Below are 22,312 nucleotides of genomic sequence, written 5' to 3' on the forward strand. Positions count from 1 at the left end.
CAATTTCTTGATTCATTCATTCAGAAATGTCAAAATTAACTTGTTCATTAATTTTCTTGCATCAATTTCTCAGAGTTAATGCAACATATTTGACTCTTCGTTTTAGTAAAAGAAATAAATTCTTTAGAGAACAGTTTCTAAAGTTTAGAAAGTTCAATACTACAAAGAAGGGGGAAGTCACCAATGCACAGAGTATGAACAGCAAACAGGGTGAACTAGAAATTCAGGTTAACGAGGGCAGATACGATATTGTTGCCATTACGGAAACATGGTGGGATGAAACTCACACATGGAACACACAGCTAGAGGGATTTAAATTATTTAAAAGAAACAGACCAAATAAAAGAGGAGGTGGAGTTGCTCTCTATATAAGAAATAACTACATCTCCACAGAAATAGAGTACAACAATGATAAAAACTCTCTTGAATGCATTTGGGTCAATATAAAAGGGGGGGGGAAATGACATTGCCATAGGTGTATACTACAGACCACCCAACCAAACAGAGGAAATAGATGAACTTTTTGCTAGTCAGCTAACTAAGGTATGTAGGAAGCACACCACAATAGTAATGGGGGACTTTAACTACCCTGACATCAACTGGGAGACAAACTCCGCACCAAGTGGAAGATCAAACAGGTTCCTGGCAAACCTAGCAGACAACTTTGTCTCCCAAAAAGTAGAGAAGGGAACTAGGGGATTAGCCATTTTGGATCTAATTCTCACTAACAGAGATGAAATGATAGACGGTGTTGAAGCCATAGGAACCCTGGGAGGAAGTGATCATGCAATATTAGAATTCAACATTATAGAAGCACAACCAATAGAACACAGTCAAACTAGAGTCTTGGACTTCAAGAGAGCTAATTTCAATAAACTTAGAGAGGGCTTGGGAAGGATTCCATGGATGAGAATCCTCAAGGGGAAAACAACTCAAGAAGCTTGGGAAATTTTGAAAAATGAGATAATAAAAGCACAGTCTAGCACAATACCAACAAAGAGGAAAAATAACAGCTCTCAAAAGAAACCAGCATGGCTGCATAAAGAACTCTCTGACAAATTGAAAGATAAAAAGGACAAGTACAGAAAGTGGAAAGAGGGGAACATAACTAAGTCAGAATATCAGCAAATAGCCCGAGCCTGCAAAGATGAAGTGAAGAAAGCCAAGGCTCAAAATGAACTAAGGCTTGCGACCAAAGTCAAAAATAACAAAAAAAGCTTCTTTCAACATGTAAAAAACAAGAAAAAAGTGAAGGAAATGATTGGTCCATTAGTGGGTGGAAGTGGCAAGAAGGTGACAAGCAACAGGGAGAAAGCAGAACTATTTAACTCGTTTTTGCATCTGTCTTTACACAAAGGGAAAAAACAGACCAACCTATCAAAAATAGTGCCATAAAAAACAAAACAGAAACACAAGTTAAGATAGGCAAGAAAATGGTTAGGGAGCACCTGTCCAGCCTAGATGAGTTCAAATCGCCAGGACCAGATGGATTACACCCCAGAGTTCTCAAGGAACTGGCAGATGTGATATCGGAGCCACTGAACTATATTTTTCAAAGATCCTGGAACACAGGGGAACTACCAGAGGACTGGAAAAGAGCTGATGTAGTTCCCATCCTCAAAAAAGGAAAAAAAATGGATCCAGGAAATTACAGACCTATCAGCCTGACCTCAATACCTGGGAAGATCCTGGAAAAGATAATCAAACAACGAATCAACGAACACCTAGAGGCAAACAAAGTCATTACTAAAAGCCAACAGGGGTTTGTCAAAAATAGATCATGCCAGACAAATCTTATTGCATTCTTTGACCAGTGACAAAATTAGTGGATCAGAGGAATGCTGTGGACATAATTTACTTGGACTTCAGTAAGGCATTTGATAAAGTAGATCACAACCTACTACTTGACAAGATAGAAAAATGTGGGGTAGACAGAACCACCACCAGATGGATCCGTAGCTGGCTGACCGGCCGTACTCAGCGAGTGGTCCTCAATGGAACTGCATCTATATGGAGGGAAGTGTGTAGTGGGGTGCCCCAGGGCTCTGTTCTGGGCCCAGTACTCTTCAACATCTTCATCAACGATTTGGATGAAGGGATAGATGGGGAACTCATCAAATTTGCAGATGACACCAAGCTGGCAGGAATAGCCAACACTCCAGAAGACAGGCTTCAGATACAGAAGGATCTGGACAGACTTGAACACTGGGCACTAACTAACAAAATGAAATTCAATGGTGAAAAAAGCAAGGTTCTACATTTAGGCAAGAAAAACCAAATGCACAAGTACAGCATAGGTGGCACCATGCTCAATAGTAGTAACTGTGAGAGGGACCTCGGAGTCCTAGTAGACAATCAGTTAAATATGAGCCAGCAGTGTGCGGCAGCTGCCAAAAAGGCCAACACAGTACTAGGCTGCATTAACAGAGGGATAGAATCAAGATCACGCGAAGTATTAATACCACTCTTCAATGCCTTGGTAAGGCCACACTTGGAATACTGCATCCAGTTTTGGTCACCACGATGTAAAAAAGATGTTGAGACTCTAGAAAGAGTACAGAGAAGAGCAACAAAGATGATTAGGGGACTGGAGGCTAAAACATATAAGGAACGGTTGCTAGAATTGGGTATGTCTAGTTTAACGAAGAGAAGGACAAGGGGGGACATGATAGCAGTATTCCAATATCTCAGGGGCTGCCATAAAGAAGAGGGAATTAAGCTATTTTCCAAAGCACCTGAAGGCAGGACAAGAAGCAACGGGTGGAAACTAATCAAGGAGAGAAGCAACCTAGAACTAAGGAGAAACTTCCTGACAGTGAGAACAATTAATCAGTGGAACAGCTTGCCTCCAGAAGCAGTAAATGCTCCAACACTGGAAGTTTTTAAGAAGAGACTGGACAGCCATTTGTCCGAAATGGTGTAGGGTTTCCTGCCCGAGCAGGGGGTTGGACTAGATGACCTCCAAGGTCCCTTCCAACTTTACTATTATTATTATTATTATTAAATACTTATCTATATTATTTTTAGAAGTGTTTTCCTTTTTTTACATTTATAACTAATAATATAGTGAAGATTTTAAACTAAAATGTATACTTTCTTTTCTTATCATAAAGACAATTCAGTGTATACTGGTTGATATAAGTAATGTTTTATCGAGCATTGTATAATTTCAGTCATTATCTATTTATAGATCTTTTTTTAAAATACACCTCTGTTGTAGTTTTAAAAAAGACAAGGCTGAAAAAAAAGAAAAATAATTCTTTTTTGCTTAACTATATAACCTAATAACACTTTTTATTTTTGTTCATTATCATATTTTATTTTCTGCAGCTCAGTTGTTCTTTACTAACATATTAAAACAAACTGATACTGTTTTAAAATATTAACAATTTCTGAATAGCCTTTTTAGTAATTTCAGGCAAAAATTCTTAAAATCCATGATAGTGTGTAAGAATATCCTATTACTTTCAAAAACTTACTAAATATTTATTTATATGTTTATTGTTGAAAGTAGAGGAGGAAAGCCATCCAGTGGATCTGAGCTCCCTATCCAGCAAATTACTACCTGGTTTTACAGCATTAGGCTTCAAAGATGAAAGAAGGCATAAAGGTAAGTTCTGTGATGCAAAGAATGTTTATATTTATAAGATTAAATATTTGTATTCATATTTATAAGATTTTTTCATTTAATTTTGAATTTTTTTAGAATGTAATTACTAAATATCTGGTGATTCAGGTAGTCTGGTCCTGTAGGTCTCATTGCAATGTGAATGATTGATTTCATTTGGATGTAGGTACCATAATGCAAGCTTTTCTCAAGCATACAAAAGTCTTTGTGGTGTCCATAACTGGCTTAAAGACCAAAGAATGCTTATCTGTAGTTCCTTGCTGAACTAAAGAAATATTTCAGTGGTATGGTCAGAATTCTGTCCTTGGGTCAGAACCCTTCAATTTTTTTTTTAAAAAAGGTTAAGTCATTTTTAAATATGTTTATGTCATTTTCATTTATAATATCAAGCAACAACATTTATTTAAAAATCAACAAGAAAAGTTCAAATACGATTAAAATATGCATCACAGTACAATTAAATAATTTTAAAACTTTATTAAATGTGAAAAAAGAGAAAAATGGAAACTGACTGAATATGTAAAGGTTGTATGTTGACAATTTATTAACTTGTGTTATTAGTTTTTTAGCTGTCCAAGATGAAGTTTGCAAGCTGTAATATGGAAAAAAGAGGAAAAGAGGAAATTAATTAATCTCTGAAGACTTTATCATTTTTAAAGTTTATAAAGTTGGAGTTGGAGGCCCTAGTGAGCAGGAAGAGAACAATCTCCAGGGAGATAGCTTTATTGGAATGTTGAGGTTATTGCCATAGGTATCACACAGCTGAACAAGTTAGGAGTTTGCAATATAGAATGCTATTTCCAAAGGCAAGAAGCCCAGCAATGGTGATTAGAATTCTTGCCAGAATATTGCTCAACTAGACCATTAGAGAGTAGAGATGAAGTTTCTAACTTGTTTGACTCTTGTGGGATGGGGACTGAGAGGAGTAAGTGGGTTGGATAGGGTGAAAAAGAAATATATCAAATAACATGATTTATGCCAGACAAGCTGAATATGTAGGAGGCCTATGAAACTGTTTCTAATAAAATGGAGGAAAAAAGAGTGGCTTTGGCCTTACTTTTTAGATAGAGGAGAATGTTGGAGAAGAAACAGAGTAATCAGGGACAGAAGAAGAAAAGAACAAAGCTACTGGCTATTTGTGTGAGTCACAGAATTGGAAAAGAGGAACTCCTCCCTGGAATGGGAAATCAGGGAACAAGTTCTTTTACTTCATTCTGACCCAGCTGGCTGAAAGCTTGCTGGAGATGGCGAGTAGGGGGTAAGGAGGGAAAGGAATGTTTTTTGATATTGTAGAAAATTATGGTAAATTTGATATAGCTGTCACATGAAAATTTTTGATATTGTGATTTATTTGCACTTGGTAGGGATTATTTTTCCACATAGGTGAAATGACTGGGAGTAACTGGGAGTGTATGGGAGTGGAATGACCTGGACGTAACTGGGAGATAGAGTCAAAGTAAAGACAGAGAAGCAGTTAATGTTAGTAATGGGCAGATGTATTAGTATTCTACACTTTTGCATATAGATCTGCTCACAATAAAATTAGTGATATCCATTATTTAATGTTTAGTTATGGATGAGAGACCCAATCTGGCATATGTCAGTGAGACTTGGCTGATCAAAGAGCTGGGAATCTTTTGCACTGAAATCCATCCAGACAATTTCCATATCTTGCATTAGTTTTCACCCTGAAGCAGGGAGATGATATGGCATTGTATGTGGAAACTGGCTGTTTTGAAGAGCTATAACCACACATGAGACCATATTTGTGAAGCTGGGCCAGAAGAAAAAACATGAATGCTGCTCTTACTGTATATCTTTCTCACAGATTGATGACAGTATCCCATCCTGAGTTGTTCAGTCCCATTGTGGAATGGTTATGGATTCACCCAGACACTGCAATTTTATCCTCTCCTGTCTGGGGCCACAGATAACCTGGAAATTGATGGCTACCATGACAGCTGGGAGTTTGTCCCAGATTATTGCCAAGACAAACCACATAATTGGCCATGCACTTGATCTGACCTTTACCATGAAGCAGATATATATGATCTGGTTCTGGGGAACATTTTTATTATCCCCTTGTCATGGAAAGATGTTGATATTAATTGAAGCTAAGGCCAGTTAAGATGGTTCTTGCAAATGCATGATAGTCCATAAGGCTTTTATACAGTGCTTGGGACTTAGCAATCTGCAAGGCATTTCTACTAAATATATTGTAAGTTTCTGCAACTCAGCAATCACTAGTCTGCCAGATAGCATTGATGTCTCCCTTCATGTTGATCCTAACCAGCTCCTTGATTTTCTGAGATGTTCCAGAAAATGCAGTAGGTAAAAAATTACCTGAAGTAACTCCAGATGAAAACATTAAATGAATATGATAAATGGTTTCAAGTTTACTATATTGGATAGAATTGGTAAAGAGGAAGAATTTATCCACCCCTTTTGCGTGTGTGGAATCTCAGCAGTGTTCCAAATTTGTGTAAATTGAAGTTATACAAACTATAGGCATACATTTACTTACATTTGATTTTTAATTTATGATTGATTTCACTTGGGCCAAACAGATATAGCCAAAGGGCCAGATGTAGTCAGGGGGTATAAAATACCCATGTCTGATGATCAAGATTCTCAATATAAACAGCTGGGCAGGAAGAAGAAAGGATAAACTTGGTTGAAAATCACCACTTCCTTCCTTCTCCAGGCTGGCTGCTGTTTATTGCTTTGACTTTAATTTATAATGAGTGTCTTTAGACTGCCTGAGCTTTGCAGGATATCAAAGATCAAAAGTCCTGCTCCAAGAAGATTCCACTGAAAATGTCGCAAAAGTATGGGATAATAAGAGAGAGGTTGGCATTAAAATAAGAGAAAACACTTTGTAGAATTGTTTATGAACAATGCTTAGAAGATAACTTCAAAAGACTCTAGTGTTTTCTGTCTTATTCTTTCACCAGACTCTTTATTCTTTGGAAAAATTGCACAAATTGATTTATAATTTTAGGAGTCACACTATCACAGAACCCAAAGTATAACTAGTTATTTATTGTAATATATATATGAAGCCCAAGAGTTACATCTTCTTTTTTGAATATTCTAAACTCATTTTTTATATTTCCAGTTACATTTCTTTCAAGTGCTAATACAGTGGTTTCAATGCAAAATCACTCTATCTTTCATGATCTGAAAATGGATGAAATGGAACTGCTATATTCAGCATATGGGGATGAGACTGGGATTCAATGTGCTTTAAGGTAAGATTGTTGAACTGCAATATTAAACCCCTGATCCTATAACAGTGTTGGCAATATACACGGCCTTAGCATATGAAGGAACCCAATTCATTTAGAAGCTAATATAAATAACAAAGAGAACAGCTTTAAAGATACCAAAGAAAGATAGTCAAAAGCAAAATGAATGCATCTGATATTTGTTTTACACTGAATTTCTTGTAGTCTTCAAGAATTTGTGAAAGATTCTGGAAACTATAGTAAAAAAATAGTAGATGACTTGCTGGATCAGATCACTGGTGGAGATCATTCCAAGTCTATTTATCAACTAAAACAGGTAAGTGTGCCCATCAGACTTTCCTATCAAAGCCTACTTTATAATACAGAATTGAAGTTGTTGAAATTCAATAGTTTATAACTGAAATTATTTTTACTGCTAGCTTTGTTATTGAAATAAATTATTCACATAATCTAAAATGGACTATAGCTAAATTACAACTAAAACCTCTACATTCCTTTTTTAAGATCAAAAATTGTGACATAGTCATAAAAAGTATCCTTTTTACCACAAGATAGTTTAAAGGTCTAGGAGTACTCCTTCCTTTTTTTAATAATGCGCATAGATAAATTTTTAGGGGTACTATTCAGGTCATAGAAGATATCTACAGTAGATATAGAAACTCCATCCCTGTTAAAATGTCAGGTTTTTCGGATGTAAAAAAAAAAAATCAGACCAGGATAAATCACTTTAGAGTTTTTTCCACTTTTAATAGAACAGAAAAGAATAATGGAGTTGAAAAGAACCTTGGAGGTCTTCTAATCCAACCTTCTGCTCAAGCAGGAGACCTTATTCCACTCCAGACAGTGGCTGTCCAATCTTTTCTTAAAAACCTCCAGTGATGAAGCATTCACAACTTCTGAAAGGAAACCATTCCACTGTTGTTCCCACTGTTAGGAAATTTCTCCTTGGTTCTAGGTTGCTTTTCTCCTTGATTAATTTCCATCCATTGTTTCTTGTCTTCTGGTGCTTTGGTAAATAGGTTGACTCCCTCTTCTTTGTGGCAGCCCCGCAAATATTGAAACACTGCTATCATGTCACCCCTACTCTTTCTTTTCACTACACTAGCCAAAACCAGTAACATAGCCTAATAATATATCTTAACTACAATAATATATAAATATAATATGTAATTGTACAATTCAGTTGAAAAACAAACTGAAATCTTTTCAGGGGAAAAAATAAAACTTTATAATAATGTGATTTCGCTAAGTGTGCACACTCTTAAACTAATACTTCTTTGATTTTATGACAGTGTTCAGTCTTTTCAGACAGGACTCTATCAGCTTGTCTTGGGAATCTTAATCCACTCTTGCAGAAGTGCTCCAAATCTGTCAGATTGCAGGGGAATCTCCTGTGCATAGCTCTCTTCAGATCACTCCACAGATTTTCAATTGGATTCAGTTCTAGGCTCTGGCTGGGCCATTCCAAAACTAGGAAAGCCATTTTTTAATTGATTTGAAGGTAGCTTTGGGTTGTTGTAAAGTTGAAAGTTGAAATTCTCTTCATCTTCAGCATTATCAGAGACCTGAAGGTTTTGGGCCAAAATTGACTACACTAGTTGGAACTATTGGTCTAGTGGAGGGGTAGGCAACCTTGGCTCTTTTATGACTCATGGACTTCAACTCCCAGAATTCCTGAGCTGGCTGGCGTGCCTACCCCTGGTCTAGTGGTTAAGACACCAAGCTAGAAAGCAAGAGCCCATGAGTTCAAGTCCTGCATTAGTCATAAAAGCCAGCTGGTTGATCTTGGGCAGTCACTCTCTCAGTCCAATCCACTTCACAAAGCTGTTGTTGTGGGGAAAATAGGAAGAGTAAGGTGTCCCAGATAGAAGGTGTGTGTGTGTGTGTGTGTGTGTGTGTAAATTAAATAAAGAGAATGTTCCAAGCCTTGTTTCATTCTTCTTCATTCTAACTGGTGTTAGAATAACAGGTACAATACAAAGTTCAAAAGGATGAAAACTCATTAATTAATGAAATGTAACAGCCCTATTAGCGCAGAACAGCCCCAGTTTGTTATAAAACCCAGTTCTCTTCAAGGAGCTGAAAAGAAAGATTAAAAATAAAATTTAAGCATAGCAGTAGATTATAGACAAGTTGAAAGGCTACCTATTTTAGAAATAAATATAGATCTTCCTAGAGAGTCCTTTATCATAGATAGGAGGAGACTCTATATCTATAAATAATAATGGAGATAACTGCTGCAAATTGGAATATATTTTTGAATAAAGAAGAAACAATATAGTGTAATTGACTCATATAATTTTAAAGGATATATTAAAAAATAATTCCTAAAATAATCAAATTTCCAGTTATTGGAAAAAAGCTTTGCATATACCTAAGATCACAGATCTGTTGTAGATTTACATCTATATATGGCTATAATTCTATGAGAATCAGAACTGAGAAAAACAAAAAATATAAAATAAAAATGAAATATAATTTTAATAAAATTTGTGTATGTTAATTAAAACCTGTTGAAAATAATACTTGAAAGTACCTTCAAAAGAAACAGTACTAAAATGCTAAAACCATTATCATACATATCTATAAGTAGAACATAAAGTTAATTAAAACATTTTCATGAATGAAGGCAAATTATACATGTCCCAATATAACGTTGCAGGATCCAATCTGGGTCAGTCACTGGAACCAGAGGTTTAGACTTCTGAGCTTTTGGACTCATGGTGGCCCATCTTCCAGGATGGGCTCCAGCAAAGTCCAAAAGCTCAAAAGACTAAATAAACTTCTGATCCCAATGACTGATCCAGATTGGATCCTGCAAGACATTTTCAATTTCAATATAAATCAAACACCACTGCTAAGAAATTTGATTTTCTTACTGAATCAAATTATTGTAAATTGGAGGTAGTCCTTGCTTAACCATTCATTCAGCGACCATTCAGCGTTATAACAGTGCTGAACTAGTGGCAGCCACAACCAGTTCTTGAAGTTTTGGCCATTCAGCATCCCTGTAGTCATAAATAAAAAAATAGATGCTTGGCAACTGCCCTGCATTTACAGCTGCAATGTGTTCTTCAATTCCCCCCACCCATCTATTTCCCCCCTCTTTATCCTTTTGGCCATTCTCCACTGCCACCCCCCTCAACAGACTTCTTTCTCTTACTTTTGGCCCCAAATCCAGTGTTGTGTGAGGGTGCAGCCCTGGGATATGCACAGTGAGTGCAGCAGGACGTCAAAGCCTTGTCTGCCGAAAGGAGGTTGCCAGGTCCAATTTGGAAGAGTCAGTAGGACAGAGTCAGCAAAGGTAGCAATAGGACTAACAGTTCCCTAGATGATTATCAGCCTTATACAATGCTACCACCTTTACACTACCATGGCTCCTTTACCAACTCTATCCTTCTGCTTCCTTCTTTGATGGCCCAGCAAGCTCCCTTCAATATATGAAAGTCCGCTACCTTGTTGTTCTTACTGAACATGTCCTAGAACCAGGTCCTCAGTCAACCCCTGGATCCTAGGCAAGCAGAGGAAGGAAGAAGTAGTGAAGGTTAAAAGAGAATGGCAGGGGTAGGTGACAGAGTGCTGGGTAAACAAAAGGGTGAAGACAGGAGAAAATGGAGGGGAGTTGACGTGGGGGGAAGATAGTACTGTGGAGCCTTGTTGGCTGATTGGAGCTTTCCAGGCCCAAACTAGCTGTTCACACAGGACAAGAGAAATGCGAGGTCTTTGTTTAACTACTGCAACCAAGATGACCAGAACTGTTACTAAGTGGAGCATGATGTTTTGCCTAATAATTGTTTTGCTTAATGATAGAAATTCCAGCCCCAATTAGTTGTTAAGTAAGGACTAATTATCAGAAAAACAGCAAGATTATTTTTAATTTATTTTTACTATTATAATTTCAGAGAAGAAACATTCCAATGAAGCCACCAGAAGATCTCAAAGTAAGTTGCATTGCATCTGTAAACCTTCCCTTCTTGTAAAAAAATATACTTTTTTTTTTACTGTAAATGGTTCTGAAAATATAAAGGAAAGATTTTATTTATATAATAAATGAAGATAATAGATAGTTTATTATTATAAAATTGTTTACTCCAGTATTCCTCATCTTTATAACACTTTTAAATTTTACTCTTATTTTAGGAGAAAAGAATGTCATGTACTTTTTCCATAATTTTTCCTATTAAATTATTTTAAAGTCCTTAAATAAAAATCATACTATTTTCCTGCTGTAACTCTAGTGATGCAAAAATGATAGTTCTATAAGGAAAATGATTATAAAGTATAAATTAGCTTTAAATGTAATGTTTTTAGATTCCGTCAGTCCTCATAAAAGAAGAACATAAGTTAAATAATACTTGCCCAGATGACTCCAAGCAAAATATGGTAATATTTTTTTTTAAGTTTAATTCTCTCTTAACTTATTTCAAATAGTTGGTTCTTACATTTCCTACCTCCTTTTTAATTTTTCTTTTCTTTCTTTTTTAAGATTACAGGCCTTATTCTTTGTCACTCCCTCCCTCCCTCTCTCTCCCCCCCCCTCTCTCTCTCACACACACACATACACACACACACACACATCCAGGTCAAGAATACAGGTAGTCCTTAAAACTGTTCGTTTAGTCACTTACAAAGTTACAACGAGACTGAAAAAAGTGACATGACCATTTTTCACACTTATGCCTGCTGTAACATCTCCATAATCATGTGATTTACTTTCGGATGCTTGACAACTGATTCATATTTATAAGAGTTGCAGTATCCCAGGGTCATGTGATCACCTTTTGCAACCTTCTGATAAGCAAAGTCATTGGGGAAGCCAGATTCATTTAACAACTGTCTTATTAATTTAACAATTGCAGTAATTCACTTAACAAATGTGGCAACAAAAGTTGTAAAGAGGGACAAAACTTACAATAAATTTCTCACTTAGCAACATAAATTCTGGGCTCAATTGTGGTCATAAATCAAGGACTATCTGTACAGAATTATCAAAGGAAAGAGTTCAGGGTGCAATGGATAGAAATTCCAGTAAGGATTGCTTGCTAGCAATGACTTTAAAATAGAGTCTCACCATATGCAACCAGTCACCAGTAGAAATGTTCTTGCCTTACAAGAGCCAAGCAGACCTCCTTCACTCAACCCCCTATGCCTTAGGCCTAGAAGGAATCCAGAATCAGACCCCTTTTCTTCTACTGCATTTAACTACTTCACACACTATGCAGCCAAATCACCCCAGGTGTCATAAAGCCTTTTTCCTAAAGGAAGATGCTATCCTAACATTATAGGGGAGAGTATTCCATAATATTAGAAAAGCCACAAAAAAAGACCTGTTTCTGCAACATAGAAGCAGATCCTTTCTAAAAAAACGTACAGTACACAGGATAGACAGACTATGGTCAGGGAAGAGAGTTCTGCAAATACTGAGGGCTTAAGTCATAAACAGCTTGATAAGATAATGACAAGCACTTTGAAATTTACCTGGAAACAAATGCAGCCTCTGCAATACAGATGTTTTTCTACTGAAATGATATTGGTCAGTCAACAATCAGGCATTTTTTATTTTGGACCAATTATAATTTTGGAACAATCTTCTAAGGGGCCCCCAATGCATGGTCCATGGACTGGCATTGGTCCACCATATGCCAGCAACTAGGTCGTGCAAACAAGCAAAAGCCTATCCATGGGATGCAGGCAACATGCAAAACTATGCCTCCTCTGATCTATAGAAAAAACTTTCTCCACAGAACTGGTCCCTGGTGCCCAAATGTTTGGGGGCCACTGTTCTCATGAAAAACACATTACTGTGATCCAGCCATAATGTAATGAAGCTGTTTGTAACTATTGACAGAACTTCTCATTCCAAGATCAGTCATACCGAGTATACCAACCTAACTCAGTCAAAGGTATCCCAATCATAGCCCCTATCTACTGCTCTAGAAATTCTAGAAATCTAGAATTTCCAGATCATGTGACTGATCTTTCTAGGTTTATAGAACCCCATTTTAAGCCACAGTTGGAACCAACCTAGAGCCAAATGCTTTTCTGGATAAGTGATCAATCTTTCTTGCTGGGATTTAATCTGAACTGTTTCTATCATCCAGTCCTACCCAGCATCCACACAGAGGTAAGGATCTATACACCATCTCCTGCTAAGTCAGTAAAGCAGGGTATTACTGACCTATTGATGACATCAGTTTCATGTAGATATTAAATAAAATTTTAAATAGTAATTATAAACACTATTCAGATATAATACTCCAGTGTTTCAGAAATGACTTTAAAGTAACTAATGGATGAGTATATCTTGAGTGTCTGTCAGTATGTATGTCACTGCATGTACTAATTCGTTTGTGGGATGGTACAAGAGTATGGTAGCTCACAAAGTAGTCCTGAATTAGACATAGCTTGCACATAATAGTTCAAATAGACTTGAAGTAAAACTCAGCTTTGTTTGCACGTAAGTATACTGTCCACAATATGCTCAAACTAATCAGTTTTATATGACTTATATGTACAAGGAATGTTGTATGTGACAGGCCCAGTAAATATGATAATTATATCTATGTCTATTAAAATTTTGTGGATGCCTTGATTGATCAAAGCAAGGATGGGCAATGATAATCAATGTATGGGCCCATCAGTGATATCCATGATTTCTAAGGTGAGTGTAAGAGAAATATGAAAGTACAGTAGTTTGATCTTGTCAAGTTGATGAGTCAATTCTAGAAATAAACATTTAGGTTTAATTATGAAGGAACAAAAAGGCAAAAATGTATGTCAAAAAGTATGAATTGTAATTTCATTGGTGTAATTTAGGTTGTATTTATGAAAGTAGGATAATCCACACAGCTTTTGGTTAGGAGTTGTATTGAACAAACTTACATTACAAAATGATTCTGCAAACGTAACATTTGTTTCTGAATAAGAAAGTTGTTGCAAATAGCATAATTACATATTTGCATAGTAAGTATTTTTTGACATTTGGCTGCTGTGTAGGAATAATGAAACATTTGTGAAATTTTACTTAGATTTTACTAAATATTGAATTTATAGCAGCATTAAGCACAATAATGCTTATTGTAGCTAATTAATCCATTAGATAGGTATAATTTCTTTCTTTTTTCCAGATTGGAGAAGCCATTGGAGATAATAGTAATTCTGTTTTGGACTTTTTATCTATGAAAACCTATTCAGATATGTCACTTGATATATCCATGTTGAGTTCATTAGGTAGGTTTTCTCATGCAATAGTTCAGCACTGAAGGTAAAAATACAGTACTATATATATAATTTGTTCTGTTAGTCCATTAAACTGCTTGGGAATTGCTGGGTTTTGACCAAAACTTTATAATATATACTTCGTTCCTTTTAATGCTTTGCTATGAAAATCATGGGTTCTGCTCTAGATGGCAGCACCAAGAGGGAGACAAAATTATAAAGACAATGTAATGTCTGCGTATCAGTATATGCTAAATCTCTTTACAGTTATAATATTGTGTGAATATGTGTATATGTATATATGTGGGTATAAATATGTATGTATATATATGTAAGTATATGCACAGTATATATGCATATACACACACTGTGTGACTATATATGTGTATGTGTGTATATACATACATATACATATACAGTATATATACTTGTAAATATATACACAGCCTATGGCTGTGCTCCCAATGCTAAAATATGCTTACTCAATTTATTCCCTCTAAACTGCTTGGAAGAGTGCTCAGTTCTAGCACTCCTTTTCTCAGAAAAGAATGTGTAAATCAAGTTGTAAGATAACATTAAGGAGAATCTTGCATTTTTAGCAGCCACATAATATAGTATCTGACAGGATTTCATCTGGAAGCATCGTTGTGCAAAATTAAGAGGTTTAAAATATTTTAGCTTTTTTTAAAAAAAAAATGTTTAATTTGGATTCTGCTCAGACCATCAACAAGTCATCATGTATATTATGGTGATTACAGGTACCAAGTTGCTGATTCCCAATTTTATATAGTCCTTAAAAGTTTTATGTAGTCCTCATATTATGTATAAATAAGGAAATCAGAAATGCTCTATTTAAAATAATTGTTTTAAAATCAGGAAGGATAAGAAGCTGGGTCAGCACCCAGGGAAGTTTCATATGCAACTTAGTCCCTATTAGCCTCATTCTTACATTTTATTCAGCATATATTGGTTTTATCTATCTTTATATAAAACTGATGGAGTAACAAATATTCTTGATTTTAACTTCTTAAACCATTCATCTCAAATTCATTTTGTACTCAATAATCTAAATTTATTGACAGGTAAAGTAAAGAAAGAACTTGATCATGATGACAATCATTTACACTTGGATGAAACAACTAAATTATTACAGGACCTTCATGAAGTACAGACTGACAGAATAGGATCCAGGCCTTCCTCCAACCTTAGTTCCCTCTCTAATACTTCTGAAAGGGATCAACATCATCTAGGTAAATGTGTACTAAATTCTTTTTATTTTCATTAAAAGTTGTTTGTAAGATTACGAGAGTATTAAGTATATTCATGTTATCTAAGTAAAGCTAGATGTCTTTTTATCATCTAGCATCTAGTAAACTAGTTTTCTCTTCCCATTCCCATACTACCTTCCTTATCTCAGAGATATTTTTATCATAAATGTATATTAGAAATCTTTCAAATGGCAGAATATAAATACTAAATTCTAAATAAATACAGATTGAGAAATTTGTCCAAAATGCAGCATTATTATGTATTTTTATTTAAGATATAGATTTAATATTATTTTACCAAGTTAACTGAGATGGCCCTCTCATAGTTCCAAATAGACATTTTAAATTTATAAACATTCAAACAAAATTATTGGCAATATAGAGAATCATAAAATATGTTATAAAAGTTATATTTTACAATAAAAGAGTTTATTAACCTTGGAGTTTATTATTCACAGATAATTTATTCCATCATTCTAGAACACTACAGAAAAGTTTCTGCTCACCTTTAATAGGAGAAAGTAAACGTAAATTAGATGAATGGAGTGGTAAATTTAATTATGAGGCAGAACATTTCAACAGAAGAAATGTTGTATGATCTTAATGTAACCTGCCTGCTAAATCTCTGCGAGCATTTATTTGTATAAAACTTGAAATGGTGGACCAGTCTACCTTTCAATCAGACCCATGTAGTAACAGCATAGTGTCAGGGCATTTATTGTTATATGTCTGGCTAGAGAAATCTTGGTCTGCCACTTTCTGTAGTAATCATGTCATATCAGACCAGCAGCACAAATCAAAATGGCCATGAAAAAAGTTGAAATAATGGACATACTTATAGGCAGAGCAATCAATAGGAACTGGTTAGATTTTAGCACTGCTATTACATTATCATAATTTCCACTGAAAGCTTGTATCAGGAGAAAATACCTGATCAGAAAAGCCCAAAGTTAACTGACCTCATTATATGCTGGAGATGAGAGGAAAGCTGTAGTATGCAGACATGTCCTTAAAAATTATATTTGCTGAGCTAAAATTTGGTCAGTTATGAATGAATTTCAATTTCAGAACTTTCAATGTAAAACTGCATTATGAATTAGTAATGGTACATACATCTAATTTCTTCTTCCTCAGACAAACAATTATACTATATAGTTTAGACTGCAATAGCTTAATAAATGCTTATGATTTATTATATTAAAACTACTTACCTAATATTAAAATTATTAATTTAAAGCCAATAATTCTAGACGCAAATGTCTATCACTTCAATTACCAAAATAACTCTAGGTGGATTACACATTAAGATTGAAATAACCATAAAATTATAAAATAGAAAACAAAAGTTATAGTCATACATTATGGAAGATAACCAACATTAAACAATTATAGCAATCAAGATTTAATTATCAAAGAATAGGTTATGTATCCTATTGCAAAATCTTCTGGAACAGCTTTATGAAAGCCTTGCAAGGAATACTGTATTCCACAGGGCAATGGAAAAGTTGCACTTCCTAGGTCTGACAGGATTGTAGTGCTTTACAGACTGACTTGGTATTCACCAACTCTGGTTGGACAGAGACAGCAGAAGAAATATAGTAACTGATCCATTAAAAGATAGGAAAAGTTAGTAACTGTAAGAATATTCTCCCATTCAAGAAAAGAATGCAACCAGCACCTCAGATTTATTTATTTATTAAGTTTCTGTGCTTCCCATTTTACAGTTCAAGGTTACTCTGGACAGATTTATGCAAAAGCCCTTCTGATTATTGAATCTAGGAGGATTCCCAAACTGTATCAGTTCTACTTGGAGAAATGTGATTCTGCCAAGAACTAAAGGGTTCAATATAAAGTTGGGTGTTATTTGTATACTAATGATACCTGACCCCATGCATGTGGATAGTCTTATCTAGAGGCCTCATGTTGATGTTCAATAGAAGTGGGGAGAGGATGAAGTTAGGTGGGATTCTGTATAGTAGGGGTCTTGGATTAGATGTCACTTCACCTACCAATACCAAGCGATATCAGCTCTAGAGGAAGGGTGAGAAAATAGACAATACCTATCATTCCCAGCCCTTGGAGATTATTATATTGTGCAGAAGGATGCTATGATTGATTTTATTGAACGCCACTGAAAAATCAGATAGAACCAATAGGATCACAATGCCCATTCCATTCTCACTATGCATAAGCACAGTCTCTGACTGAACCCAGATCAGTCTGAAAAGGATTCTGATAAGTCATTTCCTTCAGACCCCTCTAACATTGCCATACCTTCATCAGTTTCTGCCAAAAGTACATGATGCAACAATGAACAGGAGACATATCATTGTTTTCTTTAAGACTGGTGGGATAGCCCTCTAACTCGAGGATGAATTCATCATTTGAATCCAATCAGTAGTTAATTCCTGGGATTCCTTGGCCAAAAAATATCAGGAAGTAGCACTAACGTTACCAAGGACCTTGTCTGTTTTCTCAAGACTCACATGTTCAAACTCTTCTAGATAAATAGGGCAAACCTTCTCCCCAGTCAGTTCCACAGGAACTGTCCAGTCATCTTCAACTCTAAACCAATTGGGACGATTATATCCTCACAAAATGTGGTTTTTCTCACAGCAGTCCTTAAGATGTTCTTTATGTGACTTGCAGTCTCTGATAATTTTTTTTTACAAATATTTTATTAAAAAGGGAATAAGGTCAACAAAAATATAACAAAGGGAAACATACAAAAAGGTTAGACCAAGGGAAAAGGGTAAACACAATAGTGGGATTATTCCCACAAAATAACATCGCTTCAGCAAGTAAACCTGTCCGGGTATACATATTAAATCTTAATCATTACTCTAATATTAAATAGTTTACAATAATTAATTTTATCTATAGTCATGTAAATAACAAGTTGATCAATATATCTCATTCATTTTACTAGATAATCACTTTAAAGTATTAATATATTACTTATTAACTATAATTTACTTATTATTAAAATCACAATTAGGAAAAAGAAAAAAAAGAGATCATCAAAATAGACATGAAATGAGTACAAATGATCAATTATCCCTTTAAGTTTCATAACCTTTTCTCGTTCTATCATGTTGCTAACTACTGGTAAAATTTGTCCCATGTTTTAAAATAAATTGTGTCTTCTTTCTCTTTCATTTCTAAAGTTAATCTATCCATTTCTGCACATTCAAGTATTTTTGTTATTATAATCTGGTCAGATGGTAAATTTTCATTTTTCCAGAATTGAGCAAATACTATTCTCGCAGCTGTTAACACATGTAATATTAAATACTCATTCTCTTTTCCATAATTCAAACCTAATATTCCTAACAAACACAATTCCAGTTTAAATTCTATCTGTATTTTAATCATCTTTTCTAGCCACATATGAATCTTAAATCAAAATTTCTTAGCGTTAGGGCAAATCCACCAGAGGTGGTAGTAAGTGCCTGGTTATTGTTTACATTTCCAACACATATTTGGCATTCCAAAGAATAAACAATAAAACAAATTCCAGTCTGTAGCCTTCTCTGTACTGTTAAATTTGGCAACATTTTTTGACTATTAATAAAATTGGCATTATAATTTGGATCATGTTCATTTAAAAATTGTGATAGACATTTGAAAAGTGAAACTTTCAAAGTGCCTAATAATTAATATTGATTTAATTATTTTCTGTACATGTTTTACACAGGAAGCCCATCTCACCTAAGTATAGGAGAACAGCAAGATATGGTCCATGACCCCTATGAATTTCTTCAATCTCCAGAATCTACAAATGTCAATAATTAATCTCAATTATACTGTACATATTAACTGTATAATGGTTAATAGAATCCCATGAAACAGTAAGCGTTTCAACCCCAGCCTCCAAATAAGAATTAATGTTTAGTAATATGTATACATTTTACTTGGATAAAAAAATGTCATGGTATTTGTACTATCAGAAATAATATTTTTCCAATATGTGCAATGGACCTGAAGGAGTTACAAATTATGTACTTAAAAAAAGCTTGTTTATAAAAAATGGCTAACCAGCTATTTATCATGCTTTTGATTGTTACACATACTTGGTGTATGTATATAGAAAATTTGCTAGATAAATTTATTTCATTTGTAATACAAGTTTTAGAAATAGAATAGTTTTCATATTTTCTCTCCTGTCAGTTTTTCATTGCCAAGATGGCCTGATGAAAAGAAAGTTAATGACTCTTCATTGGAAATGAAAAATGAAAAAGTACTCTTTAGAACTTTTTAAAATTAAGTATTTGAAATTTGATATTGAATGATTTTTAAACATTATGTGGAAACCAGAATAATACATTCATTTACAGTATTCCAAATATTAATAAATGTGTATGTGTTCTGAAGTTTCCTGTTCATAATTTGTCAGCTAGTTGATAATTAGTCATCTTGAATTAATTATGTTGTTCTATATATGCATCAATTTAAGATTGTAGTTTCCTGTAGCAAGGGTCTCAAACCTGTGACCCAAGAGCTGCATGCAGGCTGCTGAATTATTTTGTATAGCCTATATCAACATCAAGCTCAGCTTCTCCACTTTTTTTTTGTCTCTGAAGGGGGTCTATGATGACTCGCTGCAGCCAGGTGGGCATGACTCAGTAGACGTGGCATCTGAGTGCTGCCAGGTGGGTGTGGGTGAGTGGGCATGGCTGGATCGATGTGAAGAATTAGGTGTAGCCCACTCGGGATGGATGATGGATGGGTGGGTGGACATGGCCAAGTGGATGCAAGTGTTGGGAAAATCACAGTGCATAGAAGATGTACCAGTTTGTTTTCTTTGGTTGCCTTACTTTATTGGTCTATGTCTTCCTATGCACATCATTCCTTTGGGCCTATCAGGCAAGAGATTCTCATACTGCAAGCAAGAGTAGCATAAGAACATAAATCATAAGAATATGAACAAATGCAGTGATAGCCCAAGCCTTTTCCTATCCTGTATTCTCAGAGACTGGACAGTCACTTATCTGAAATGGTCTAAGCCACGGGTCGGCAACCCGTGGCTCCAGAGCCGCATGCGGCTCTTTGAGCCTTCTCCTGCAGCTCCCAGCCTCCTCTGCCATTTGGAGAGAGAGGGGGGAGGCACTTGCGCTTCTCTCTCTCTCTCTCTCTCTCTTTCTCTCTCTCTCTCTCTCTCTCTCTCTCTCTCTCTGTTTGTGTGTGTATAAAAAGAGAGTGGCCTCACACTGTTCTCCGATGAGCTGACAAGCTTATTGGGCAGGGCTCCTGCCTTGGCTTTGTCTCTGCAAGAAGCAGGAAGGGCAGGAGAGAGCCAGCCCAATAAGAATGTGTGTCAGCTTGTTGGAGAACAGCTTGAAGCCACTTGCCAGGTGAGCAGAAAATCAAAGAGAGAGAGGGAGGAGGGGGGAGACAGAGAGAGGACAGAGAGAGAGAGGGAGGGGGGGAAGAAAGGGGGGAGAGAAAGAGGAAAGGGAGAAAAAGAGGGAGAGAAGGAGAGGAGAGAGAGAAGAAAGGGAGAGGAAAGGGAGAGAGGAAAGAAAAGGAGAGGGAGAGAGAAGGGAGAGAAAAAAGGGAGGGAGAGAAAGAGAAGGGGGAGAGGAAAGTGAGGGAGAAAAGAGCGAGAGAGAGGGAGAGGAAGGAAAGAAGGAGAGGAAAGAAAGGGAGAGGAAAGAGAGTAAGAAGCACATAGAGAGAACTCATGCACAGCAGCCTCTATTTCTTTTTAATTAAACTCTTCAATCAAGTTTTGTGGCTCCCAGTGTTTTCTCTGGGCTCTTTGAATGTTTAAGGTTGCAGACCCCTGGTCTCTTGCTGGAGCAGGGGGTTGGACTACAAGACCTCCAAAGTCCCTTCCAACTCTATTCTGATTGATAAAGTGAGAACTTGATATCTATGGGAAAGCCACCCCACTAGATGGCTGAATGTAAGTAATGTAACTAAGAATGCTAGTAAGGATGAATCCTTACTAAGAAATATAGATAAACAAAAATAAACAGAGGTTTCTCTGCCAACTTTGGCAGAGATTCCCCCCACCACATTTGGTAAAACTCTTTTTTGGGGGTGGTGTATTCCCACTGCCAGGGACTCAAATGTGAGCTGTTATTCCAACACACTCTCTGTGTGTGTCTCTCTTCTTCCCTCTCTCCTTGATTAGTTACCCCCACATTGTGACATCAATAAATTATAAAAAAGCGTAAGAGTACAACATAAAAAAACTTTTATTAAGCTATTTGATAATTGTAATGCTATGGCCCATAAATAGTCAATAGGGTTTCGATTTCCATATTCGCTTACAATCCTGGCAATGTGTTTCATCTGCCATATGATACTTCTTGAATTTTAGTGGAGGACCATGTCCAGAAAGGAACTATTCATAAAATGCATCTCTACCTTTCTGGACCTCCCTCAGACCATTGATCAATTTTCAAATGGTTGGATGGCACATACCCAACTGGGAACAGAGTCGCCAATGTGCAGCTTCTGAGTGATTGTTTTGTTAGACGAAATGTCATCGTAAGAGGGGTTAGTAAACCCCTCTTACGATGACATGTCGTTTAACAAAACAATCAGGAGAGGAGCATCCTTTCAGTTGTTTATACAGGGCAAAAACTTGACCCTGAGACAATGTGGGAGAGGATTTGGGGTTAAAAGCTTTGATACATATATTGCAAAAGGAAGGAATACATTGCACAAAACATCATCCACCAATCAAAATAGCACCAAGTGCCGAATAACATAGGATATTTCCCTGTAATCTTGTGGGCAACCAAACCCAAAGGCTTTCCCACTAAGATCCTAAAGTATCAATTTTCAAATCAGAGGCCAAATTGTGTAAAATATTGATCTGGTGCTGGATAGTTCGTGAATTATCAGAAATATTGAAACAACACATTCCTTCAAAACTTTCACAACCCAAATGCTGGTGCAGAAGCAAATAATCGATGACAGCGCGATTTTGCAAAATA

General features: G+C 35.9%; 1 protein-coding gene across 9 annotated transcripts in view; it reads left to right on the forward strand.

Annotated features, from left to right (window-relative positions):
• Positions 1-19,735, forward strand: part of BRD9 (bromodomain containing 9) — a 174,384-nt gene extending 154,649 nt beyond the window's left edge. For 2 of the 9 annotated variants that reach the window (XM_039348008.1, XM_039348016.1), the window contains 8 exons: positions 3,512-3,610; positions 6,747-6,879; positions 7,081-7,192; positions 10,779-10,817; positions 11,188-11,259; positions 14,004-14,106; positions 15,177-15,344; positions 19,060-19,735. In XM_039348008.1, coding sequence (XP_039203942.1) covers positions 3,512-3,610; positions 6,747-6,879; positions 7,081-7,192; positions 10,779-10,817; positions 11,188-11,259; positions 14,004-14,106; positions 15,177-15,344; positions 19,060-19,157 — 824 coding nt within the window. In that variant the 3' untranslated portion in view covers positions 19,158-19,735. The remainder of the gene's footprint in view (positions 1-3,511; positions 3,611-6,746; positions 6,880-7,080; positions 7,193-10,778; positions 10,818-11,187; positions 11,260-14,003; positions 14,107-15,176; positions 15,345-19,059) is intronic. The other 7 variants (XM_039348010.1, XM_039348011.1, XM_039348014.1 and 4 more) reach the window with 5 other exon arrangements.
• Positions 19,736-22,312: the final 2,577 nt, after the last annotated feature.

The sequence above is a fragment of the Crotalus tigris genome, unplaced genomic scaffold (genome assembly GCF_016545835.1).
Source record: "Crotalus tigris isolate CLP2741 ecotype Arizona unplaced genomic scaffold, ASM1654583v1 scf7180000018106.563195, whole genome shotgun sequence".
Classification (NCBI taxonomy): domain Eukaryota; kingdom Metazoa; phylum Chordata; class Lepidosauria; order Squamata; family Viperidae; genus Crotalus; species Crotalus tigris.